This window comes from Simochromis diagramma, unplaced genomic scaffold, assembly GCF_900408965.1.
Source record: "Simochromis diagramma unplaced genomic scaffold, fSimDia1.1 OVJJ01000816.1, whole genome shotgun sequence".
NCBI lineage: Eukaryota > Metazoa > Chordata > Actinopteri > Cichliformes > Cichlidae > Simochromis > Simochromis diagramma.
Window position 1 is genome coordinate 6,721,970 of NW_024386908.1, and position 27,786 is coordinate 6,749,755.

The 27,786-nt window shown below is 40.2% G+C and overlaps 2 protein-coding genes across 10 annotated transcripts; one reads left to right on the forward strand and one right to left on the reverse strand.

The window, feature by feature from the left end:
* Positions 1 to 750: 750 nt before the first annotated feature.
* Positions 751 to 5,773, reverse strand: zcrb1 (zinc finger CCHC-type and RNA binding motif 1). Its single transcript, XM_040035179.1, has 8 exons — positions 5,665 to 5,773; positions 5,452 to 5,556; positions 2,201 to 2,229; positions 1,943 to 2,054; positions 1,723 to 1,830; positions 1,499 to 1,608; positions 1,329 to 1,407; positions 751 to 1,166 (listed from the first exon to the last, which is right to left on the reverse strand). Exons 2-8 carry the CDS (start codon positions 5,533 to 5,535, stop codon positions 1,026 to 1,028), a joined length of 663 nt encoding a protein of 220 aa, XP_039891113.1. The 5' UTR covers positions 5,536 to 5,556; positions 5,665 to 5,773; the 3' UTR covers positions 751 to 1,025.
* On the forward strand, positions 5,765 to 27,475 carry pphln1 (periphilin 1). Of its 9 annotated transcripts, XM_040035171.1 has the most exons (12): positions 5,780 to 5,874; positions 6,832 to 6,911; positions 8,011 to 8,075; positions 8,370 to 8,585; positions 8,960 to 9,021; positions 11,675 to 11,791; positions 12,768 to 12,946; positions 13,544 to 13,630; positions 14,712 to 14,747; positions 15,595 to 15,650; positions 20,128 to 20,265; positions 26,402 to 27,475. In XM_040035171.1, coding segments are annotated over exons 2-12 (1,230 nt in total). In that variant the 5' UTR covers positions 5,780 to 5,874; positions 6,832 to 6,910; the 3' UTR covers positions 26,675 to 27,475. The 9 variants fall into 9 exon arrangements, with proteins under 9 accessions (XP_039891104.1, XP_039891105.1, XP_039891102.1 ...); XM_040035170.1 differs by lacking the exon at positions 6,832 to 6,911 and having other exon boundaries at positions 5,765 to 5,874; XM_040035168.1 differs by lacking the exons at positions 5,780 to 5,874; positions 6,832 to 6,911 and having other exon boundaries at positions 7,563 to 8,075.
* Positions 27,476 to 27,786: the final 311 nt, after the last annotated feature.

The following is a 27,786-nucleotide window of genomic DNA, read 5'->3' on the forward strand; positions in this document are numbered from 1 at the left end:
AAGAAAGCCCGCAAACAGTTTGCTGAAGACAAGACGACTAAGGACATGGATTATTTGTGGCCTTATGAGACCAAGACAAACTAAATATTATTCATATGGTGTCAAGGATGTGTGGCGGCAACCAGGTGAGGAGTACAAAGACATTCATGTAATTTTTTTTTTACATTTATGTTCATTAACATGCACTGTCCTAAATAAATAAATAAATAAAGTGTGTCTTGCCTACAGTCAAACATGGTGGTGGAATGTCATTGTTTGGGGCTGCATGACTGCTGCTGGCACTGGGGAACTACAGTTAATTGAGGTAACCATGAATGCCAACATGTACTGTGATATACTCCAGCAGAGCATGATCCCCTTCCTTCGGAAACTGGGCCACACGACAGTATTCCAACATGATAACAATCCCAAACACACCTCCAAAAAGACCAGTGCCTTGCTAAATAAACTGAGGGTAAAGGTATTTGACTGGCCTGGCATCTGTGGGTCATCCTCAAATGGAAGGTGGAGGAGCGCAAGGTCTCTAACATCCACCAGCTCCATGATGTAATGAACTCCATGCCCCACAGAGTTAAGGCAGTGTTGGAAGATAATGGTGGCCACTGAAAATATTGACACTTTGGGCACAATTTGGACATTTTCACCTAGGGGTGTACTCACTTTTGTGAGATACTCTGTATGTATATACATATACGTATATATGTTTTTTTTAAAATGTGTGAATATTGTGCTGAAATAAAATATTCATAATCACCTTTGACATTTAATAGAAAACTGGCAGCATATAAAAAGATCAGATTTTATCTACAACCAGCCAAAGCAGTACCCAAACTGTTTGGCTTTTTTTTTTTTTTAAATCTGATTTTGCACTTAAAACATAGAATTGACACACAAAAAATTCAAACTTTATCAACATTTGATAAAGTTTGAAACATATTTTACACCTGCACAAAAAAAAAAAAAAAAAAAACAGCTCAAAAAATGTCCATATTTATCCAAATAAAACATTCAAGTCTATACATCCATTAGTCACTGAGCTCCTCCTCATCACTGAAGTATGCGCTCTTTTTGATCCGTGGCTTCTTGGAGTCTGACGACGTTGAAGCGTGAGCATTATCCTCTGCCAGCCTCTTCTGTTTTTTCTGTTCTTCTTCAATACAGGCTTGCTGGAGGGCAACAAATAGACAACAAATATGTCAGTGCTGACAGTTTTTCATTTATTTTGAGTCAGACTTTCTATAATGTAACTTTGCAACTCATAATGCAATCCTCTGAATCAAAACCTCTAGATATTTTTAGGTAGATATTTCTTGTCTCTGCACCCTTACCTGAAAAGCTATGGCTTGGCTTAGGCTATCTAAAGCTGGGTCTTCTCCTTCTTCCTCACTTTCTTCTTCTTCTTCTTCGCTAAAAGTAAAAAAAAAAATAAATTAAATAAAAATGTAGATGTACTGTGATATATTCTGTTGCACAAATATATATGTCACAAATTACATACGTTTGCTCGGGCTGTTGAGCCTTTTTCTTCTTTTTCTTTTCTTTCTTCTTCGGAGGTTCCCTCTCTCCCAGCATGTTTTTGGGACATGCGTAGCTCAAATGTCCGGAATCCTGACATGTGCCATTGTGAAAATACAGGAAAACTATCACAATTGCATTTCTAACTTTAGTTAGAAATGTAGTTAGCCACACAGGACCCCCCCAAAAAAGTAGATATTTACTGACCCCACATTCGTAGCATCTACTTTTGTCTGTGTAGTTCCGTCTCCTTATAAATTCTGCTGCTCGTCCATTATCTATGGCAATACTGGCTTTAACCGTTCTGCCAAATAACTGGGAGGCAAAAATATTTCACTCGCTCGCATCCATTTCAGAAACATCGCTGGCAGAAAGCCTCTGGGTTACGCTTAGTGAAAAATCAGTATATAACCTTGCACAGGCTCACCTGTTTGTTGTTCACTGCTCTTGCACAGTTATGAGCCGACTCTCTATCCAGGAAGAGAACAAACGCCACTCCTTTACTCTGCCGAGTGTTTTTATCCTTAACCACCGTGACCCTGAGAGAAACCATCATAGTTATTAATACCTGTGAGGAAACGACTGAGGCAGTAACTGTTACATCGCTTCAAAGCTACCAAATTATCGCATTGTGTTGCATCATTCATTGCTTTAAATGTATAAAATAACATAAAAAAATACTTACTTTACAACTTTGCCATATTTGCTGAATAGCTGAAATGACACACAGTGATTTATTTCAGTGAGAGGTTCTTGGAATGCATAGAAAAACTGGTGTGCTAGGTAACATAAAAACATCTGGATGACAACGTTGGGCAATAATCATATGACCATTTCTATGATAAAGTAATACCTGTTTAACACATCTACACATCAGACATAGCATTATGTTTGCCTCCCTAATATTGCCTGGTCCTCCTTTTTTGCCAAAACAGCCATGGTGACCTATCAAGCCATGGACTCCACTAGATCCCTGAAGGCGTGCTGTGGTATCTAGCACCAAGATGTTAGCAACAGAACCTTTAAGTCCTGTAAGTTGCGAGGTGGAGTCTCCATGGATCAGATTTGTTTGTCCCACTTGACACTTGATTACATTGAGATCTGGGGAATTTGGAGGCCAACTCCTCAAAGCATTTCTTAACCATTTTTGCTTTATGGCAGAGCGCATTATCTTGCTGAAAGAGGCCACAGCTATGAAGGAATACAATTTCCATGAAAGGGTGCATATGATCTGCAACAATGCTTAGGTAGGTGTCAAAGGAACATCCACATGGATGGTAAGACCCAAGAGGTCCCAGCAGAAATCTCTGTCAGCTTGGCTTCTTTTCATAGTGCATCCTGATGCCAGGTGTTTCCCTGGTAACAAACACAGACCAGACCATCTTCTTCCATTGCTCCATGGTCCAGTTCTGATGCTCACATCGCCATTGTTGGCGCTTTCTGTGATAAACAGGTCAGCCTGGACACCCTGACTGGTCTGGGGCTGTGCAGCCCCATAGGCAACAACGTGTGATGCTCTGTGTATTCTGACACAATTCAGAACCAGCATGAACTGTTTTGGCAGTTTGAGCTACAGCAGCTCATCTGTTAGGTCAGACCACACAGATCAGGCTTCACTCTTCACGTCCATCAGTGAGCCTTGGCCACCCATGACCCCGTCACTGGTTCACCACTGTTCCTATCTTGAACTACTTTTGATAGATTATCCAAGTCTAGGATTCACTAGAGAATCTAATGAAGATGTTCCCAAACTAAAGCTCGGAATTCACAGCACGCTGTAAAACATGGGTGAGGCAGTATGCATGGCTTCCAGTAGAAATGGGTGACAGAAGATAGAGGGAGCTGGATGAATTCTGAAGAGTACAGAGATAAACTTGACAAAGTGACATCCTCAAGCCCATGCCGAATTTGAGGATGGCACTTTGCACTAAATCTGAAATGTAACCCAAAATATAATGTGCATGCAATCCAGGAATTTTTGAAGGCCGAATGATCTGCCTGAGCCAATCAATTAATCTCACCTGAGCATGTACTTTGCTGGCAACAAACCCAAATAGAAAGACCCTCGAACATATGACCGAAGAGAGAGGTGGGGTGTGCCACGAAGGAAGTTAAACTGAAAGCCAAGCTTTCTTTGCTTAAGCCTCTTGACAAAACCTAAAATCCCAGTCAGAGATCACAGGTGTCACAACTGTGGTTATTAACTTTCCCTGTTAAGTCAGGCTTTCTGCTTCAGGCTTTTTATGTGCCCACATAAAAGGAGAGTTGATATATCATGTGGCTCATCTTCAGTTAATTTCAAATCCTTCATTTATAGACATTATCTGAGGAACAAGTGAGAAACTCCTATAAAGAAATTTAAAGAATAAAACTAGAAAAAGGCATCAGCTGTGTGCAAATAAGTCGAGAGCAAATGCTACAGAAGATCATTTATCTTAATCTCATACATTAATATATTGGTTCTACCACCATGTGCACTCTCAGTGCTGCTGTTTATTTCTAATGTAAAAGCTGCACGTTCGAGCTCTGAAACTTTAAACTCGATCAACTGACACTGTCCTACAGCTTAATGATGGGGATGTGGAAGTCACTTTTCTTTGTGGCCAGATCAAAGTGAAATATTCTTGGTAATTAAAAATATCAGATCATTAATGTATAAAACAAATTCCTTAGACTCTATATCATACTTGTAGAAAACTAAAAAAAATCAAAAGTTTTAATAAAAATATACCACATACAGCCCATTTTAAAACTAAAGTCAGAAAATAACATACTCTAGACCACGCTCACACACGACCATGTGTTTAATTTAGTTCCCATGGTGATCTAAGCAGGCAAAAAGAAAATGCATGGCAAAGCATCACAAAATAGGAAACCCAATTTTTGGTGATGTCCATGACTTTAAATGTCAGGCAGTCATTGCTTGAAAACTATTTCGTATATTAATAAAGTGAAGTGTTTATGTATCTTCTTGTTCTCTTGACTGCTCCCTTTATGAGGTCGCCACAGTGGATTATTTGGTTCCATCTCACCCTATCACTAGCATCCTGCTCTGCATAATCTTTTTCACAATTTTGATGAATCTTCTCTGGTTGACCTCGGGTATTTAAATCATTCACATTTACTACCTCTATCCTGCACCTTCACTGCTAGACCCTGTCTCCCTTCACACGTATTCTGTCTTGCTTTTACTGACAGACTTTCATTCCTGTTCCATCCAGGTTTTCTTCCATCTGCTCCCTACTCTCACTACAGATCACAATGTCCTCTGCAAATATCATAACCCACGGAGACTCCTGCCTGACCTCATCTGTCTGGCGAGCCCTAATGTAATCCCTACCACATACCTCACCACTGTCTCTCTGTCCTTATGCATGTCCTGCAACCAAGCACTCATCCTACTCTGCCCCTTGTGACTTCCTCATGCAGTATCACAGTTCATATCACATGCTTTCTTCAAAACCACTATGCGACTCCTTCTGACCTTCTCTGTACTTCTAAAAAAAAAAATACTCTCAAAGAATCCGCCGCGTTTTTAGGGTTTTTTCTTGGCATGAAGCCATACTGCTGCTCACTGATGGTCACCTCTCTTCTTAACCTTCTGTTCAACAACTCTTGAAGATCCAGAGCCCCAGAAACAGGAGCATAAAATAGCTGCAGTTCCTAGACGCCTTTGTCTCGCTCTGTCAGTCTGCACCAGGGCAGCTGTGGCTACAACTGTAGCTTGCCTCCAGTGTGTGAATGTGAGAGTGAATGAATAGTGGAATTGTAAAGTGCTTTGAGGGCCCCCGAAAAGCGCTATATAAATGCAACCCATTGTCCAATCCCTTGAATGAAAGCTGAAAATCTTTACAACATTTGCTCTTATTTTTTTAAATTTCAAGTTTGTGGTGGTGGCACAGGACAAACACTTAAGAGTTACAGGGACAAACTTACCTTGTGTAGGTCATTGTTGGTGAGAGAGAATGGCAGGTTCGACACATAGACGGTACTTTTGCTTGGTGCCAAACCCCCGCTCATACTGGACTCAAATAAAACACTCTGAAAGACACATGATGGTCATAAAGCACACAACCAGCAGTTCAGCTTAATACATCCACTATAAACACAGCATTATTCAATTTAACGTTAATTCGAGCAATTGCCTACCTTCACAGTAGTTCTTACCAACACCACAACGTCCGTTAGAATAATGCCAAAGCTGTTAAAAATATGGTGTGTAATTTTATTTACACGGAGCAGTTGTTCAGCAAACGGAAAAAACGCCGTATATTGTGCGTCGCACGTTGATGACGTGAACAACGTAAATAACGACCGTAACCACCGGGAGAAGCTAAGCTAACTGGGCGACAGAGGAAAGTAAGCTCGGTTTGTTATTTTTCAGTTAAATTATTTACCTCTATAGTTTATGTAGATGAAGCCGCAATCTGACGTACATATCAAAGGATTTTGTTGGTGGCCTTAACGATATATTAACTTACTACGTGCGTGCTGGTGTTTGGTGCATGCATTGAAGCTAGCTAGTTAGCCGTGATAGCAGCCTGGTTTACATCGCAATCAGTTGTAAATTTATCACAAACAGTAGTGATGATTTGTTAATGATAGTGTTTAGTTGCCATCAAGCTGATGGCTATGTTGACTAAGTTACTGCGGATCAAATGTACTTTAACATGTCACGTTAGGTCAGTCTTCTTCTTTTGGCTGCTCCCTTTGGGGGTCTCCACAGTGAATCATCTGCCTTCATCTTACTTTATCATTAGCATTCTTCCTCCACGTCCTCCTCAACTACATTCATGAATCTTCTCTGTGGTCTTCTTCTTTTACTCCCACCTAGCAGCTCCATTTTCCACATCCTTTGTGCAATATATCCACTATCCTTCCTCTGTACATGTCCAAAAATCTCTGCCTTGCCTCTAACTTTGAGAGCTATCCCTCTGATGTACTCATTTCTAACCCTGTCCATCCTGGTTACTCCCAATGAAGATCCTAACACTTTCAACTCTGTCACCTTCAGCTCAGTCTCTTGTCTTTTTGTCAATGCCCCCCATCTCCAAACCACACATGACATCGGTTCTCACGACCATCTCTTTTCACTCTTGCTGCTGTTCTTCTATCACAAATCACCCCTGACATTCAACTCCACCCACTCCAACCTGCATGCACTCTCTTTTTCACCTCCACGTTAGGTCATACAACCTGCACAAAGTAATCTCAGCCTCCTCACTTGCATTTCACACCGTGCCCTGTCTTGTCTTTGATGTTTTCTGCTGATGTCTGCTCTGAAGTCTTAACACTTTATATGAACTTTCTTTACAGATTGTTTTGAAGATCTTACGTTTCGAGAAGCCCAAAAAGCAAAAAAAAAAATTTTTTAAATAAATAAAACAAACAAAAAAGTAAGTTATTAACAAACAATAGACACTAAACACTAACATACTAGAGAACACTGATGTGATACTAGTTTAGGGAGATCATATCAGAATCATATCAGAATTGTGTTTATTGGCCAAGTATATGTGCAGACACATACAAGGAATTTGGTTCTGGTAGATGGAGGCTCTCAAGCACTGCAATGTAAATCACACGCACACATAAACACACACACACACACATAAACAAACACACACACACACACACACACACACACGTGTCTATATATACATTACACATGCATACAAGTACATACACAAAGCTGTGTAAACCAACTATAAATAACCAATCTAAACTTATATACATAGAATACAGAAATGAAGTGGAATGAATACTACAGAATGTACATAAGGTGCAGTTGCAGTCTGGCAGTGGGAGCAGTGTGACAGGTCAACTGTTTAGAAGGGAGATGGCGAGGGTAAAGAAACTGTTCCTATGTCGGGTGGTCCTGATCTGGAGGCTTCTGTACCGTCTGCCAGAGGGCAGCAGATCAAAAAGTCTGTGTCCAGGGTGTGAGGGGTCTGTGATGATTTTCCCTGCACGTTTCCTGGTTCTTGAGAGGTACAGATCCTGGATGGAGGGCAGGGGGGCGCTGATGATCCTTTCTGCTGCCCGTACAGTCCTGTCCTGTTTAGTGGCTGCACCATACCAGACTGTGATGGAGGAGCACAGGACAGACTCAATGACCGCAGTGTAGAACTGGATCAGCAGCTCCTGTGCAATCTGTGCATATGTAGAACCTCTACCAATATTCAAAACTTTTATGTATTAGACAAGTTCTTTTTGCAAAAGCTGCTTTTGTGTTGAAGCCTGCACATGTGTGAGGCTAAAAAGGTGCTTCACTTCAGACAGTTTCAGATGAAACATTAGGAAACCACAAGATTCAAGGCATCTAAATAGAACAATGTCATCTGTGTTGGCCCTCAATTTCATGTCAGATGGCTTCTGAGAAAAAGTTCTATTTAATACTTTATTAATATTGCAGCTCGAAGAAGCTAGTCCGACCACACTTGAACAGAGACAGTGCTAGTGATAACAGTATGTTTCACTCTTTGCCCGTTTCAGTGACTTACAGGCGAGAAAGGAGTATACGGGAGGTGTATGATGAGCGCTTTTTAACAGACAGGCCGGTGAGCTCCTCTTTATCACTGCATCCCATTTAATAATTCCCACATGCAAATTATGCCTTATTACTTTTATTTATTTATCCCTTGACAATTGCTGATTTTTAATTTTAATTATTTTTATTTTTTGTGGATGGAGAGTGAATAATAAAATAACACCAGGAATCTTTTTAAAGATTTATTTTCAAGTTGCCATAAGCGCTGGCTCAGACTTTTCTTTCACAAAATCTGAGCAAGAATAAAAAAAAAAAAAAACATATATAATTTTTTAAAAAGGTATGTGTGTGTGTGTGTGTATAGGGTCCATACCCACGGGCAGCTGGAGGGGTTGAGCGACGAGGCCCCTTTGGGAGGCCAGAAGATGACTACAGCCGTGGTGGCTATGATTATGAAGGAGGTCCCCGCTTTTACCCAAATGGAGGCGGACCCCGGGGTTACCATGAAGATCAGAGGGGTTACCATGGAGATGGCCCTCATTTCCCTGCTGAACGCAGAGCCATTCCACCTTCAAGGAGGGTAAGAGGTTTTTTTTGGTATATTGTATTCAAATAGGTGAACTACATATTTTCAATCAAAAGCAATCAACCTTGTTCAAAGTCTCTACAGTTTAGATATTTCCCATAATATTGTAAGTTTAAGGAGCCATTCCAAGGACAAAGTAGTTAACAATATAATTTAAGATAATTTGAAACGTATATGTACTATAGGCATCTATTGAACTCTTCTTCTTAGACTTTTAAATTCCCTTTATAGGGATTGTGCTCTTTAATTTTTCTGCTTTTTTCCCCCTATATTACTCTTTAGAGTTTGTGTTTACATTTGAGATAACAAATAATATAGAAGTGGCGAATAAGAATGATTTTTTTCTTCACATTTTCTTTGTCGTGTAGGAGGACTATCCTTACAGAGTACCCAGGGATGACTCCCACACAGCGCGGCCTTTGGAGTTTGGGTAAACTGTTTGTTTTAATATTAGCCTTATCAGCCACATTCTGTATGCATACAGTATTCCATCCATCATCTTCTGCTTAATCTTATCAGGGTCGCAGTGGGGCTGGAGAATATCTCAGTTAACATAGGGCGAGAGACAGGATACACTCTGGACAGGTCGCCAGTCTGACACAGTGCTAACATAGAGAGAGACAGACAACCATTCGCACTCACATTCACAGCTATGGGCAATTTAGAGACACCAGTTAACGTAGCCCCACTAATGTGTTCTTGGACTGTGGAAGGAAGCCAGAGTACCCGGCTTCCTCCCACACACAAACACGGGGAGAACATGCAAATTCCACACAGAAAGGCCCCGGCCAGATGGTGGATTTAGACTGTTGCTTATTAAAATGTTTTCATTTTGGACAGCAGGGGACAGTCTTGTTCTATTCACTTGATGTTATAAGGTAGTCATTTGTGTTTAGTTTCTCTGGTTGGACTTGGGGGGGGGATTTAGGGGGGGGGTGTTTGTAATGTTTGTGTACATACCAGCAATCACGAGTCGTGGTCTGTTTCTGACCCATATTGGCCTGTCTTACTTCATTTCCTTTTCTTGTGGTCTCTGCTGAGCTCTCCAGACTCTTAGTTTACACAACTGTTGGTCTAGCAATGTTGGCTAAACAGTGTCTATATTTAGGCTAAACACTAGGTTTGCAGACATTTAGGTGACAAGTTTACAATATTCTCTCAAAATACTGGTTCAATTCAGTGTGATTTTTGTCTGTTAATAGACAAAGGCACCACAAATTAGCTGTAAATAACATTAACAAATATGAGTCAAAATTTATTTTACCTGTGTGTAATGCTGATGTGTGATAATAGCACATTAAATAGTACTAGGTAGCCTATTTGAACATTATTAAGAATATTTTAATATCGGGGTACAATTAGTGCGCTAAAGTTTAGTAAAACCCTCAATGTTGCATTTGCATTGCGCATATTTCATTATTAAAAACGACAATAAGGTTTGCCAGTTATATCTGTGCTCCTTTGCTATTGCCAAAATAAAAAATATATATGCAGTTCATGTTACCTAACTGATGAGTCTGCAGTGTTATGACTTTAACAACAAAGAGCGGAGGTAACTTGCATGTCTATGTTACAATTTGTTCACTTTGTGAAAAGTTGAAGGATTAGCTTTAATTAGTTTAATCCTCCCTGACACTGAGATGTGGTAAGAGACCTGTAGGTATTATGTCGTCACACATGGGTGCATTTTGAAAATGCGCTGTTTGTACAGTAGCAAAATTTATGAACAGTACTTGGGTATAAAGTGTACTCACTGGATAGACCAATCTAGACAGGCAGAGAGAGAAGAGGGGAAGGTTGAGAGTGATTTTGTTTTCATAGCTGCGTCGGATGCATGGTTGTTTAAGTTGTCTAAAATTCTTGACAAAAGCACAAAACATGTTTTTTCCCATTTTAGGGTTTTGTTATTGCAAAGCAAATATCCTGTATTGCACAGGATGAGCACGCAAAGCGCTTTTTATAACATGTCTCATTCATCCATTCATACCCAGTCATGCAAGCATTTTTGTCTGAGGTAAACTGTTTTCTATCTAACATTCACACACATTCATACTCGGATCAGTGCATCAGTGAGCAACTTGGGGTTAGTATCTTGCCCAAGGATATTTGGCATGCAGACTGGGGCAGACAGAGACCAAACCACCAGGCTTCCAACCTGCTCTATCTCCTGGACTAAAGCCACCCTTAATACTCCTTCTAGTGTAGCCTTAGACCATTTGGATGTTAATTCTGTTTCCTGACATGTTTTAGATACACAATATATCTCCTTAATAGTTCGTTACACAACTGATACTAAGAAAAATGCTGCCCTTTATCTTTAGCCAGAAAGCATGTGTCCAGTCAACCTGTTTGAAGTAAGGCTTGGATTTGTGGCTGTTGAAAGAGCTCTGTCTCATGTGGTCACTTAGCAGATGTGAATTCCTTTTTGAAGATTTGTGCTTCAGTGAGAAATTCACTTTGTGGCTACGCCGTAACTGTGTCATACACCCTTCTGAACCGTAGCCTGACATGCACCTCCCTAGAAATGTACACATTGGGGTTGATCTGCTCAATACCATTGATTTCTCCTATACATCTCCAGCTACTGTTTTGCTGCAGCTTTTTTTAATTGAATATATCAGAGAGAGTAACAATCATCACCTCATTATAGGTAATAGCAATCATAGCGTCAATTAAGTACTCACAAATGTCAGTACATTTCTGAAGAGAGATTGCAGGATGGAGATGAGGAATGTTCAAAGAAATGGAAAATCTTGAGGGACAAACATGTTTGCTCCACTGAAAAATAAAACTGACCACAACAAAGACTGAAGAACCAGGAGGGGGAAAAAGTCCTACCATTTTATTTGTTTTTGTCATGGTTGACACCACATATAAAACACAGAGACAACACACTATCACATAATGTTCAGCACACAAGCATAGATGCCAGCAACACCGTCGGCCACTTACATAGGTTGTGTTGTAGACTCTACAAAATTTCCCCAAAGAAATCTAAATAAACACAATGTACTACACTGTGTGCTTATCTGCAAACACTAACTTGTGTGTGCGTCTCTTTTATTTTTTGTTAATCCCCTCAGTGCCCGTGCACCACCACCTCATAGCGTTAGAGGCCAAGGCATCTATCCAGCACCCAGAGCGCTCCCAGAGAGTGGGGAAGACACACTAGTACAGGCCATACTAAACCTGGACAGAGGGTAAGAGTGAATTCCTATTAATGACTTAATATTTTAGCATTAAAAATATAATTTTGATTAAAGAGCTTGCACATAGCGGTTGATTATCTATTATAGAACGTAAAAATGATTTTGTTACTTACCACATTTTAGGGCAGCTGTGGCATAAACCTTATGTTGAGTGATTGTTTAATTAATTTGTTAAGCACTAAATATAACACACACACAGCCCTTGTTTTTCTTGCTTTGTGACCTCAGCCACTTTCCTGTTGACTCTATTGTCTTAATTAATGCTCATACTGTAAATGATGGTCCTCATTAGGATAAAAAAAAAGGAAGTTAAAGCAAGGTGCACTGTCCCTCACTTTCTGGGTCAGGTCCACCCCCGTCTCATCATATCTGGTTTCAGAACAGCAAGATGCTCATGGTGAAAACTCACTTTGAAGCGTCAAACCTTACTAACCTAAATGGGTGGTTACATCCTGCCTGAGGTGCCACCATCGTCTGACTGTGCAGCTGTTTCGTTGCAGATAGGTGAAGTTACAGTCAGAGAGGGAGTGTTTGATTAGCAACAACAGCTACTGTGATCTTTGAATGAAAATGTTTGGGATGCACTTTTTAAAATATTAAAGGGAACAATAGTGTTCAAGCCAAAAGGGCAGTTTTTGCGGTCTTTTAGGGAAATTATGGTTTTAAAAAGCCTCTCCACAAATAACTCTGCAAACGGATATGGGTAGCATAAATAAAACATAAAACAGGAATTTGTTGCACACAGCAGAATGACCTTACAGTGCTAGGTGGCAGCATTGTTCTGTGTTGGTACATAAATGAGTGAGAGAGGTGGACCCGTCATTGGGCCGATGTAAATTGCTGCTATTAGATTGCAATCAGGAATAACTTTAACCTCAGATAATTCACAAAAAAGAAAAAGAAAAAGCTATCAATGTTTGGACCTTTCAGATTTTGGCAGGGCTCACATTTCCCCTGTTTTCCCCAGGGAGGACAGAGACCACTACAGGAGAAAGGCAGCCCCGTTTCCTCCCCTCAGAGATCGTTCTCCCGTGCGGCGAGAGGTGGCCCGCTCCCCGCACAGCCGCTCTGGCTCCAGCGTCAGCAGCAGAGGATACTCACCGGACAGAGCCAAGAGCCTCCCTTTCCCCTCACAGCAAGGCAAGAGTATGTAGAAATCTTAGATTCCCCCCCCCTGATGCAGTATGCAGTGCTTTTACTGGCATCACAATATTGATAAGAGTTTAAAACTCCAAAGCAAATCACCATAACATGTGGAATTAACTTAATAAGTCGGTAACACAGATTAATACAATATAAATTCAATAAAGTGGCACAGCATTAATAAATACTAAAGTATAAAGGTAATTAGTTCTGGTCTTAACAATCCAGCTGATGGAACAAATTATGTAACAGCACTGCTAAAATGGAGTGGAAAGTGTAGTCACTGCTTCCACTGACAAGTTCTACTCATAAGCCATTTGTTGCCTTAACTCAGGAAGAGGAGACACAGCCTCTGAGTAAACATCGTTCATTTGGAAAGCTAAATTTTATACTAACTATCCAGAGCACAAAAGTAAATAAGGTAATCTGTGTATGCCTGTAGGCCCTGATTCAAGGTCATGTTTTAAGTTCAGCTCCTAAAATGTGCATTGTTCTGAAATGGATTACCGTATATATTTTTTTTCTTCCATCCTTCATTTCTTATTTTACTGTTATTCACTGTCTGTCCATGGCTGTTAACCTGGCTGACCGGCTTTTCAGGTGTGGATGGTCCAGAGGGTCACACGGGTGTTTCTGAGCACCTCTGGGGGGCACTCTTTCCTCAACAGAGTGGACATGACACTTTGGGTCTGTACATTGAGCTATGTAAATAAGCTTAGACTTGGGTGACAGTAAGCTGGGTTGTTGTTCCTTTCTTGCATCCTTGTCATTTTGTGTTCTGCCTTGAGAAGGATGCAGGAACAGAAGACTTCAGGCTTTTTAAATTTCAGTGACTTGAGAGTCGACCCGCCTCTCAAAAGAAAAAGTATTTTACAAAGGAAACTTTTTGACACAGACATTTTTTTTCACCCAGGTCTTTTGTAAGTTATATCATGAAAGTAGTTTCTGAATTAGAGTTTAGTACAGACTGCTGTATTGTGGTAAACGCCATTTCCACTACCCGAGGTACATTAGCACTTTTCATGGTTCCTGCACTTTTATAAAGTAATGTTAAAAATGATTTAAAATGTCAGAGGTGTTCCGATTGAACACATTTTCATCACAGATATATTATTTAGTGTCATATTACACTTTAATGACTACAAATACATCTTGTCTGGAAATACATTTGATAAGATGACTCTGTGTGGGAACAGTGAATTTTACAGCTTATCTAGAAAGTGGCTGAATAATGTAAGAGCATCATGGATTGCTCTTTGTTTTTTCAGTCCCACCCTCTCACTTGGAATGTTATGGAAAACCAAGTCCACATAATAGATTTCCTGTAAGACCACCAAAAATTATTAAATAACTGTACTGTAAAATGCACAAGTGCTAAAGTATCTCCGTGTGCGGTGCATGTTCTTTATTCATTCTTGTCTCTAATCCCTCAAATTCCCCTGTTTCCACCAGTGTTTGTTTTTCTTTTGGGGGGAGGTTGGTTTTGTTTCTTTTGAGGTCCACTGCCATCTTCAACGCCAGTCATTTTTCTTTTAAATTTCCATTTGATTGGCGCTTTTTCACTCATGAAGTGAGTGCTTAGCAGTTTTCATGGCTAACATGGCAAAATGTTGCCATCTGAATGCATGATTTGAACGGGTTTTAAGAGTAAATATTTTTAGGGAAGTCATTAGAGTAGTCGTATGCTCCATAGGTTGCTTTTAGATAAGAAAACCCCACCAATTGTGATGTACTTGGCCGGTGACCTTACGGTTTGGTCTTCCAACAGGGTATGAAGAGACTTATTCTCAGAGCAGGATGATCGGTAAGTACAGTTCAGTATAGCCGTCTAAGACTGGATAGACTACGTCTTGTTTGATGAGTTAATAGACAAATTAGCCACTTCTCCTGGATTATATTTCAAAATGTATAGCCATGCATTCCTTTGTTTGTTCAGTGGTAATGAATTAAAAAGTAAGATGAGATGACATGCAGAGGATTTGTTTCAGATATATTGAAAAGTTACAGTTGTCAAACCTAATCTATTCACAGTCTGCGTAACCTGAGAGAGACAGAGAGGGTTTCTAATGTCTCCAGCAGCCAGCTTTGCTCTCCGTTCTGTCTGCCACTTTGTCAGGCCTCATAAAGATGCCACCAGGTCGTGTGCGCAAGTAGAGGGGAGAGGGTATAGGATGTCTGATGGATATTCCTGAAGCCAAAGCTGCCACTCCGGAGTGTTTTTTGTTTCATTTCTAGGTGCTTGAAGTTTGTTAGTAGACTTGATTACAAGGCTTTGGACAGCGTAGTGTTTTTCTTATAGAAGGAAAGTCAGTAGAGGAAGAAACTCCTCCTCCAGTGACTGGAGAGGAGCCGTGCATTCAGCCAATGAGATTCAGAGCACCGTTGTGTTTCTTGATTGTTCCAGGCCTTCTAGTATAGGTACCTCACTGGATCCTGGAACCAGACTTCCAACACATTTACAAGGCTGCGATCTCCATAAGCACCCCCATACTTACTTTCCAGACCGACTTGCTTGTCTTCTTTCAGTTGAATTTCTGCTTCCCTCGTCGTTTCACCTTTTTCTCATTTCTTATTTTGTTATTCCAAATATCTTTTTTTACTCTAACTTCAGTCTTACTGTGTTTTTTTTTGTTACTTTTCAATTTCTATAGACAAAATTCCTGGCCTGTCAAGAGAGGGATCACCACAGAGTGCAACATCTGTCAAGGTACTGTTTTTCTTGAGGTTTTCATGAAGGATCAAAAACATTAAAGGGTTTTTCTAAATTGTGTTGTTTTTTTAAAAATATTGTAAGTACAGCAGTGGAGTCTCACATGTTCTGTGCTTTATTTTGTTTGCATACCATGGTGTCTGCCTATGTCACTGTACAGCAGGATACATCTGGAAGTCCTTAAATTCCATCCTCCTAATAAGTGTTGAGTCCCATCAAAGTATGTTAATGGGTTTTAAAGTGGTCCTCATGCAGGGCATAAAAGCCATCGGGCCTCCACTTTGTTTAACTTTGTTGTAAGCGGACTTCAGTTACAAGAATTTGTAATGATACGGGGGAAAGGGCTCAGGTGTCGACAAAAAAAAACAACTTTTTGTGTCAAATGTGGATATTTCTTGATTGTTTTGCTGATAATGTTGTGTTTTGCTGATGTCATCCATCTCCAACTATGCAGAGGAGTGTAAATACAATCAGTTGTGATTAGGCGGAGTACATGTGGCTGTGGCCACCCAGAAGTGTAGAGGAGAAATCAGTAGCCCAGGTCACAACTTTATCACAAGATCGTAACCACAGAGTCATAAGAAGTGCCTGTGTAACTCTGGGATGTATTTACACTGTTTATAACGAACAATAGTTTACTTTTACTTTTAAAGAGCACGTCTAACTGCGTTTGGCAGGCCCTCAGTTTCCTTTTGATGACGCAGGGAATGGGTCTCGTGATTGTGACAAATTAATATGGGGCATCGGGCTCACAGGGAATCGGTATTTATCAAGATTCAGGTCAACACCTTGTGTGTGTTTGCATGCTCTGGCAACTTAAAAAGGTTTTGCTATTATAGCTGATTGTGTGAGGGTTAAAAATACTTTGTACCAACGTAATGACATTACCTCTTCTAAATGGAGTCTCTGTATGCATGTATGCCAGCAACTGTTTATCTAGATGTCAAAATGATCCCATAATCAAGTTTTTTTTTTTTGTTTTTTTTTTGTTATGTGGTTATTTTAAAACAACAGCAACAAAGTCAAACCATCTAAATATCACATTGTATTGACAAATTAGTACAAGTGGAGGTGTAACTACCTTTATAATCACATGTATTTTGATAGAAATAAATATCTGAATATACAAAATTAGATATTCCCTTCAGTTATTGTGACCAGAATAATTCACAGTATTATAGTGAAATAGAAATCATTAAGAAAAAAAACACATGCATTGGTAAAATAGAAACATTTCTTTTTTTTAAATATCACAGTTTTAGTCATGGCCCTTAAATATACACAAAATAAAGTAATTGGGTTAAGTGATATATATCCATATCAGATATTTGACACCTCAGCAAGCTCTGCTCTGAAAACCTTTTAACAACAATAATCTTTTCCCTAACATGAAACAGGAAATAATTAAACGATCAAGGACCTGTGCAGTGCACGAAGCTTTTTATCACTGCCCTATTTATTATTCAGTCAGCACAGTTAAAAGTTCCACAGTTTTACTGTCTAGACACGCTACAACCATTCAGTTGACTAATGTATGTTATTAGCCTAATGTTCCCGTTTTCTACACACACAAACACAGCTTTAAAGAGTTATTAGGACTAAAAAAGTCAAAATAAAGAGCTTGGCAAATGTTAATACCGTTAACCTTCAGTTATCCAGCTCATATTCGTCCACTTATTTTTCCCCAAGTATGGTGGACTAAATTGCTCACCGTTTTGTTCCTCTCCTCACACCAACAATAGTGTATCTGAAGTGATCTGTTAACCCCTCAGCAGCTCTGGGTTCATCTACCTTTTATGTGTAGCTTAAGATACATGTATGTAGTTTTTACCAAAGGGCGCACAGAGTTCAGCTGTTTGGAAGAAAGATGATTTCTTTTATGTTTTGTTATGTTTCAGAATGTTAAGAGTCAGTATTGCAGCGGATCTCATCCTGCTGTGACTCTACGTTGTTGCTTTCCTGCCTTCACACATCAAAAAGGGGTCGTGCACAATGTACACAAATGATGCATTTACTTTCTGTGATAAATATTTAGTGATTGCTCAATCTGGAAAAAACAACTAATTTTTATCAGCTTCACTGCTTTGAAAATGACAAACGTAAACTTTATTGCTGACAAGCGTTTATGGCTTGTACATGTGAAGAATTTAGACATAAATTCACCTTGACATTTAAGTGCCATTTCAAGTGCTGGACACACTTGATTCAGATGGCAAAGCCAACCATTACAGGCAAGGAGGGCTCGATTTTTCGTACAAATTCCCAGTGGAGGCGATGTCGTCACGTGAGCTGAGTAACAAATAACCAGACAGTCACCCTCGGGTTTATACACGAGAAATTACAAGATGCAGCATATAAACAAAGTTCTTTCTTCTCCTTCTAATGATCATTTTTGTCAGAACCACCTACCACCACCAAATCAACTGCTGTGATGAAAGTTACTCAGCGCCCCACCCCTCCACACACACATACATGCACACTGGTGCTTCTGCTGCTGTGTTTGATCTAGCCTGTGGTGCATTGTTGTGTGTTCTCGGGGCACAAACCCATAACCTTGGCCAAGATGAAAGGCCTGTGCTGTGCCCCCAGTAAAGCTTTGCACTAATGGTCCTGGTCACTGCCTGCTGTGGGGATTCAACAAACACATAGGCTTTCTGGAGCCATCCCAGACAGGAGGCACCAAAGACGGGACCTAAAGAGCACCACCGGCTCTGGCTTCAAGGCAGGGTGGGCAGGGAGGTCATCGGCAGGTTTCATCTCAACACAACAAATTCCTGTTAGATAGAGTGTAATGGTTTACCAGTAAAGGGCACAGATCTGCTGAAGGAAGCAGGAAAAAGTAATACAAATGCTAAAAGCACTGCTGTAGAGTGGCATTCAGTCACTGTGATATTTTTAGGAATTCTAGCAGCATGCATTCAGGAATGGCAGTGTCATTGGGTTGGCCACTCCACTACTTTAACCTAACAAACAACTGAATATAGCTTTGAGAGACTTAGGATGACTGGATGATCAGAGTACGAGCCAGCAGATGAGCATGCTGCAGTGATCAGAAATGTCATAGCTCTTGAATTTTGGCCTCTAAAGTTTGCTAAGTTTTTTTTTAAAAAGTCACGTGCTGAATAGACTGCAAAGAGCGAGATCCTGAGGAACTTTGTGATGCTTGCTCAAACTGTAAGCATTTTGAAGAACTAAGCTGTTACATCAGCGTGATGATGTCCAAACTATTACACAGAACAATATTAAGTCCAGTGCTGTTTCTCCATTTTACAGCCAAGAACAAAATTCAGTTCCACTTCTTTTTCAGAGTTTACCCATTCTGCTGAAACAATAATGTTTTGATTTATTACAGTTAACAGAAGATCTATTTTGAGCCTTATCTTGAGAGCAGAGCACGATTTCCAAGTTAGGCTATGCTTTGCGAGTTGAAATAAAGAGACTCAGACAAGGGATATTTTTCTGCTGAGGTGCAGTAGATGCGATCTTTCATACAAGTCCAAGCATATACACGGGACTTCTCCCAAGCATAGCTTCAGGGAGAGTATTGGAAGGAGGAATAATTGGATGATGCTTTGCACTGTGCTTTTTTTTATTATTATTATTTTAGACCGCACTCGGCTTTGTGATGTACCATCTCCTGTAATTTCTTTCTAGTCGTCTATGGATGAAGTATGACTTAGTTGCCATGGCCTGTTTCCCTTAATGTATGAGTGGACTTTAGTCATGGTTGGGCAGTTCTGCTCCTTGGCCTTCAAACTTTAATAGTATCAGGAAATGAGCAAAAGAAATTGACCACCCATCCAAGTCGGCCTCATTTCTTCCCTTAGATCTCTCTTGTGGCTTTCTCGGTAGTATTTATGGATGCCTTGGTTTCCAATTTGCCCATTAGATGCTTAATCATGGCTTGTCTGGCTGTGATTTCTTTGCTCTGAAGATTCTGTCTTAACACAGCTAAAATGTGAGTTTTATGGTTTTCCGTTTTATAGATTGGTTCTACTAAACTGCAGGGTTACTGCTTGGGTAGAAAAGCAACATTAATATTAAGCTAAGTTTTGATCTGTAACAAACATTTTAGACTTTTCTTTTTAGTCTGTCAAAGGCTCTAGCTATATTTCGTGCCTCAGGTATAGATTTCTATACTGCAAATTCTGTGTATATGTTGTTGTTTTTTCCACTGAGTCCACTCTGGCTTTTCAGCTTTACTGTATGCCTCATCAACCACGTCTCCTTCAAAGTTAGAGTCAGTAGGTCATGTCGTAGCACAGCATTGACTGTACATCCTTTACAATTCAATGTTGTTTGATTGCTGTAGTAGAGTAGTAGTATGCTTTTTAAAATATTGAATGGTTTTATGATTTCTTGGCATAAATGTTTCATGGCAGTGGTATATACTGTTAGGAATAACCATTCTGCTGCTTTCTTAGTTTTCCTTAAATATCCCTGCAGCTCACACCTTCCTGTTGTTTTCCTTTAGGAGGAAAACCCCCCTCCAGAAGGAGAAAAAGAAGAGCCACTGGTAGCTCCCGTCGTGGAAGAGAGCCAAAAATCTACAGACAATTTCCACGAGCGACGAGCCCTTGCCATCGCAGCCAAAGCCCAGGAAATAGAAAAGGTACTTTTTTCTAATACTTCAAATTTTCACATCATTGCGTTTTTCTGACCCGCCTTTCCACAAGTTCTCTGATTGGGGTGATACAGCATGTTGTCCACTAATCACAGGCCTCATTCTCAAACTCCTGCATATTTTCCTTGGTCATGACAAGTAATTTGCTCTTGATGGCGGGCAAGAACCTTGCATATCAGCTCTACCAGCAGTTATAGTGTGTGTGTGTGTTAATGAGTGAATGTGAAACACATTGTAAAGTACTTTGTAGAAACCTGTGGATAAGTGCAGGCTATTTACAGTTTTCTTGTGCTTCTAGCAAAGAATAAAAGTCAGATTTGGATTTATATCCTATACAGGATTTTAAATTGGTAATCACAATGTATTCCAAGGATGTTTAAACAAATTTGAAGGTGTTCTGTTCTCAGTTGTTCTTTTTGGGAAGGAAAAATCACTGTATGCCCAAAACCCTCTCATTAAAAACTACGAATTTGTCAGACTTTTCTATAAATGTCAACTTTGGCAATGCAGACCACATTCAGTACTCTTGGCACCACATTCCCATGCATATGGTGGCCTTGGGTTCTCTGACTCACATGTGGCATGCTTTACTGGATAGGCACTACTGAAACAGCCACCTATTATGTTCGTAACAGGCAGGAAATTAACTTTGCTGTCTTCCAGTCACAATGCTGAGTACCTACTGCTACCCCCTAAAAAACTTCACTGTTGCAGCCACATTTAGAGAAACGGTTAATTATTTGAAAAACGGGAGGCCGGTGTCTATAGTTGCCAGCATTTTCCTGGTAGCTTCTCTTAATCTTCCATCCTGACTCACTGACTGCATAAACCGCTCATTATACAAAATATCTGCTTAATATCGCACACGGCTCAAGCATGGCCCCCTCGGCGTCTGACTCATCTCTGCAAATGCTCGCGCATGAAGCGGTCTGCGCACCGGGGTTTAGAAACATTAGAATGATATACAGGGTACAGGGGACACGTAAATGAAGGCAGCAGCTAAGAACGGCTTATTCGCTGTAAAGAGCCGTGCATAAAATAAACCGAGAGGTCGACCGCTTAACAGAGCTTAAAAACACCCCAGGCTCGAGGTTCCAGCTCTGCTCTGTTACCTAATGAAGGCCATTCCTGCACCAGTGAGCACTGCTGGTGGTTTAACTGAGACCATTAAACCTGAGCTAGCTCTGCCCTGGAGCACAGACTGCGCCCTCACATTGAGCTGCAGCACAAAGCCTATAGGCTGTAACAGCATTACTGCTGACGCTGCAGCTTCACGCCTGTTTTATAGCCTGTCTGTGTCTTCTCTCATTTTTTTACAGCAAACTTTATAACGTCTGAGCTATGCGAGCATTATTTCATGTTTCCAGGTATTATGGAAAGTTATTTTAGAATGATTACAAAGACCCGTGTCAGCAATCTGTAGGTACTTTACTGCCATCATCAGTATTACTCATAATTCTCTGCTATCTTCTAATGTGGTGATTCAAATCTAGGTATACATGTATAATAAACAGTTTGGAATGAAAACGAAGAGGGGATAAAGTATTGCGTTTTCACAGGGATATGATGTTTCAGTATTTCCTTTCAGGATTTGCGATTCTTAGATAACCATCAGTTTCTATTGACAGCTGCAGCTTTTTGTTTTCCCTGTGCCTTTCTCTGGCTTTTGTGATCTTCAGATCGTCCGTATGTGTAGGTCGTTTGCGATTTGGCAGCTCTTCTCCTCTTCCATGAGAGACTAAACTGTTTATCCCAGAGCTGAGGTCAGAAGATGAGTAATTGAATCAAGATTTTTTTTCTTCTCACATAAAAGAAGGATCATAGACTGAAATAGAAAAGGCTGCATTTTTAAAGCATCACAGAGAATTGCTTTCACATGATGGTCTTGTGTGGTGACCAGTTTTAACGCCCCATTTTGCTCTGACCCACAGCTAAACACTCTTAAGCTGTTCTTTCTTTCTTTTTTTTGGCTCTGAAATAACAAAGTCACTTTCTCATGTGCTCTTTAAATTAGCAGCAGTATTCTTGTTGGTGTGGGCACTCGTGTTAAGCCATTTGACAAGTGTCAGCCAGATGTTTGGCTTTCTGCACCCAATCTGGTCTAGCCATCTCTTCTGTACACACAGCCACAAATGCACAGAATCCAGAAGCCCCTCAGAAGCTATCCAGGTCATAATCTAAACTTTGTTTGCGTGGCTAAGTGAAGCTGGTCTTCTTGACTTATAGTCTGAACCCCCTTTCTGGTTGTCAGAGTTGACTTTGGCCACAGGACAGACTAACCGGTTATAGTGAGTGACAAGGCATGAGAGGCAGTCAAGGGTATTATGTTTTGTTCCTCGTAGGCCCAGATTGCCGTACAAAGGGAGTTTTATTTCATTTGTTGAGGGATCTAAATGTGTTTGACAGAAAGCCAGACACTTCCAGCCTCTTGAGGGCTTTTTACGTGCAAAGATGACAGAGCTGGACTGAGGTGCCAACTCTAATGTTTAAAATTTGTTCCGATTCTCTCATTTCTAAAGCCCAGCATGCTCAGGGGCGAGATTTGTAAAAAGGATTTGTCCTGCAGGGGTGAACAGCGAGCAAGGTGCTCTTTTTCTCAAACAACCCCACCCAAAGTCGAGACGTGCTCCTTTCCTTCCTGGTTGGATAACGGGATGGATTGCAGGAAGAACTTTGTCAGCACATTGTTTAGAAACAGCTCTCCCTGTATTCACAGAAGGTGTAGACCACTCACTGATTGGATCCTTCCTTCGAACGTTTGATAGGTCCACTCTGTTATCAGATGATGAAAAACCAAAAAGGCCATTGCTCCGTAACTACATTCATCGTGCTGGGGATGGTGGCTGTCGCAGGTCTCCTCTCTATACAGACTGCTTGGGTTATCAGTTGTGTAACATCTTCTGCTCAATTGTTTATTGTGCATGAGGAATGTATAGAAATGCCCAGAGGAGACTGTGTTTTTGAATTTGTTTTGTAGTGTTCCCCACAAATCTCCTGTAAAATGATTTATTGAACATTTCCCATCAGCTGCTTTTGTAAACAAGAGACCTGGATAAGGTTGCATAAGCTATTTGTACTGTAAATCCCTCAGTAGGTTTGTGTATAAAGCTTTAGAAATATCTGAATGGGGTTGGCAGGAAATATGATTTCCCAATGCTGTCCAATTAAAAATGAGTAATTATGTCAGCCTGAAAACACAACAGTTTTTAGAGCCAAGTAAAATCAAAGTTAACCACTGTTCTTTTCTAATTACAGGTTATTGGTTTGTTATTACAGGTAATCTGTGTGTTTGAGTTGGCACTGCTCCCGTAGTCAATGTGAAATTAAGCTAATCTAAATTAAGTGAAAGTAATTTAGTTTTTTCCTAGTTTACATCATTACTAAACCGCATTTTAGATCAGGTGTAACAAGCATCTCCTGTAGGCTGTGTTTTACTATTCAAGCAAATGTTAAAACAAGCTGCAAACAAGCTAACGTCTTTCAGCTAGCACACCTTCAATAGGAAAAGATTTATTGAGTAAATGCAAATTTACGCCTCTGTCAGTGCGCCCCAGGGTGGCTGTGGCTACATGTAGCTTGCCATCACCAGTATGTGAATGGGTGGATGACTGAATGTGTAAAGCGCTTTGGGGTCCTTAGGGACTAGTAAAGCGCTATACAAATACAGACCATTTACCATTTTTAAGTTATCTGTAACAGTCTTATGTATATCCGCTCTTGAGTCTGTGTTGGGAGACACAGCAAACCTGTCATCCTGGAGGAGTTGGTAATACCTGCAACCACTGTAAGTGCAGGTATCCCCTCACCTCATACTTGGTTTTACCCTCCACGTTTAAAACCATTCGTCTTTTGGTGGTTGTATCATTTTTTACCCCTCTAGTGCACTGCTGGTTAATTTCATTAACACCAAAGTAGCTGACAATGATTAAGAGCCCCCTCTGCTGCTTAACTGACCAGATCAATATCCCAGAAGTCTAAGTGACTTGATGCTATACTGATTAAAAAGTGCTCCTTTAATTTTTTTTATTTGAGTAGTGTATTACACCTCCGTTATTTGTCTTCTGCTGACTGTTCACTGTGGATGGCTCCTACGCGAAAATAGAAATGTTTCATTTTTCCTCCCATTTGTGCTCAAAGCATTGTCAGCAAGGGTTCGCAAAAACTCTCATAGTGAAATCAAACTTGGTGGAAAAGTACAAAAATAAAAACAGGCAAACTGGTTTGGCTCCGGTTTTCTTTCTTAAAAATTACTGATAATGATAGATAGTGCACTCACAGTGTCCTAGTTTAATGCATACTTTGGAAAGTTCCCATCTGTTGGAGAACAAGGACAATAACTGTGTTTGACAGGCGAGCTCTATTTGTGAGCTTTTCTCCAAGCACACTTTCTGTTCTAGTGAAAAATCTATAAATAAGCCAGCGAGTTAGAAAGCCCCGCAGCACAGAAGCCACCGTTGGTATCTGGTGAATGAAACTCTCCCCTTCCTCCCTAGCCTAATTTTACACACACAGGCGTGTGGGCATATGTATAAACACACATGTCCACTCGTAACCCTTGTCACTGGACGTCTCCTTGTATGAGACTGGCACGTACAGTTGAAGCTTGATATACTAGGCAGCTGTATCTGTAGTTAGGCATGGAAGAGAGTTACATACAAATATATATGTAAAAAAGTATTTGAGTATACTGGCAAAAAATAGACCAACATATCATTTTGAGTCTGGAAAAACAACAAAATCAAATAAACCAAGGAGATGGAAAGAAATAGGAACCTAACAATTATTTCACTTGAACAGGATTGTCTTGGTTGTTGTTTTTTTTCTTCCCTCCTATAGTTATACTTAATGTCACATACACCACATAACATCTAGCAAAGTTTATGTGGTCGTTACATTTCAACCTACCCCAACAAACTGTTGAATCAGCTCTCTCCCCCTGTGTTTTTAACCAGGGGTGTCAAAGATAGGGCCTAGGGGACAGAACCAGCTGAGCAAGACTCCAATCTGGCCCATAGATAGCCAAAATTGCCAAGGTATTAGACTTTTAAATTTATTTTTTAAATGTATTTTCATAGGTTTTAAAGATTTGGCTGCTGATAAAGACCTCCCCTATGGTCATTCATACTACACCAGGGTAAATAAGTAAAAGATTTATCATGCAAGTCATGATGTTGAGATAGCACTTCTTTTTCTTATGTCAGGGATTAAACGTGTAATTGGCCCACTTAAGATCAAAGGCTGTAGGTAGCTGTCGAAGTTTAAGCTTTCGACCGTCATGAAATAGTGTGGTAGAGATTAGAGAGCCACATCGAGTTTGTCAGAGGTTGTAGTTATTTTGGCAAAAGTATAGACAAAGTGTTTATTTAGAAAGGGTATTTGTGTTTGATTTTTAAAATGCATCTTACGTCTCAAATGTATGTACGTCCAAAAACTCAAGAAAATAACAAATAAAAGCTGACCTTGTGTTCCTGAATATTTTCCCTCCCTTACAAAATGTGAAATGGTCCCATAAATATTATCTTCAGTTGAGCGGAATGATATTTTCCCCTTCATACTCAGCTCATTTAAAGGATCATGACTTAAAAGCAAATCTCTGTTTTGGTATTTTGCAAATCAAACCACTCTGTGTGGAAGCACAAGCTCCCTCCATTGTTTTGAGACATTATAGGCTCAGTGTGAAGTGGCGGCTCCCAAACTAGATTCCAGCACCTCCTCTTTGTCCCTCTAACACCTGTTACAAGCCTCCGAGCTACCACTGAAGTGCAGTTTTTACTGCGTCTTTGGGCTACCCTGTCCCATATCAAGTGCCCCTATTAAACTTGAGAGGAAGAGTGTTAATCTTTTGGCGCTGTATGAGGTGTGTTAGCACCAGAGTGATCAGCTTAGGCACAGTGACGCTGGAGTATTTACACCTAGGCGACAGGTAGAGCAGGAAGGAAACAACTCCCCATCCCCTCAATTAAGAGCTTTTCTCTCAAAGCTGTGCCTGGTAACACTTAACATAGCTAAATCTAAACTGAAAAAGGGTGGAAATGTCTGCTCAGTGGTTTTTGAAGGTAAAGTTTTCCTCTTGTTCGTCTCTCAGTATTATTTTATTTTATTTCATCTTTTTTCACTCGACCAGGTGTATCGTCAGGACTGCGAGACGTTCGGAATGGTGGTGAAGATGCTGGTGGCTAAAGATCCCAACTTGGAGAAGCAGCTGCAGGTTCCTCTCCGTGAAAACCTCGGGGAGATCCGTGAACGTTGCCTAGAGGACCTCAAACAATTCATCAGTGAGCTAGACGACGTCATCCGGCAGCCTGAAACTTCCACCTTTGACTCAACCACTCCCTCTACATCCCAGTCGGGTCATAAACTTTCAAAGACAGCAGTCAATCACAGCTCATCTTACTGACGCATCAGCCGGACGTGCTGCGTTAATGTGAGACAGAGGAGGAAGGCTTGGCGGTTTGAAGTCCGGATTGTTCAGCAGCTCAAACCGAAACCATGGAGGTAAGCATGGAGAAAACAGGCCGCCATGGAGAGAGGACATCCTTTGCAGGAATGACCAGTGTTATTTTTGAACGGACCATTTTTACCTTCAAGTTTTCTGTGGGAATTTATCAATCATAAAGAAAACGTTCTGTTAAGTTTTGTCAAAAGAAACACGTTCTTTATTTAAAATTATTCTCGTCTCACATTGTGAAAATGGTTAACAAGGGGTTTATTATTTAATCTTCTTTTTGATAAGAATATTGTGTGGAGAGCAGAGATTCAGTTCTCCAGCATGATCGGTTTTTGTAGTATTTTCAGCTATGTAAATTTTTCTTTTGTAGCAGATATTTGACTTGGTGCTGCTAAATTTACAACAGGTTGACATACTTGTATAAATTTGTACTGTAAAAAAACAAAAAGTTAAATTCACTTTCTTTGTCTTGTCTTATTTTGCATTTGAGCCCTATTCTACATTCATCCAACAAACTTGATTTTTTTTCATAATCCATTGACAAAAGTTTCATACCCGCAGAAAAATATCCATGCGCTATGAGAGATCTAATCTCAAGACATTTTTAGGATCAGTTCACCGATGTCTCAATGAAAAAAGCATGTTTTAAAAAAACCCAGCCTTTTTTGCAGCACGGATCGGTTTATTTTTACGGACCGGCCTTTAAGGTGTCGCGGATAAATACAACAAAATAAAACCAGTACCGGCACCAAAATAAAAAATTATCCATAACACACGGAAACTGAGGTAATAATAAAAACAATAAATATTAACAATAAAAAGGAATAAAAACCCTAAAAACCATAAATTTCACACCTGAACCTCAACACTCGCCGCCCGATACCAAACGACTCACGGACCGGTACCAGTCCATGGCCCAGGGGTTGGGGATCGCTGCTCTGAAGTATTTGTAAATCATAATGGTGAATTTAACCTTAGGGATGAAAGATGTTTAAAAACTGTTGTTCATCCAATGGCCTCTGGAGTCTGTGAGTCAACATGTTTTCTATAGCTGTGGTCAC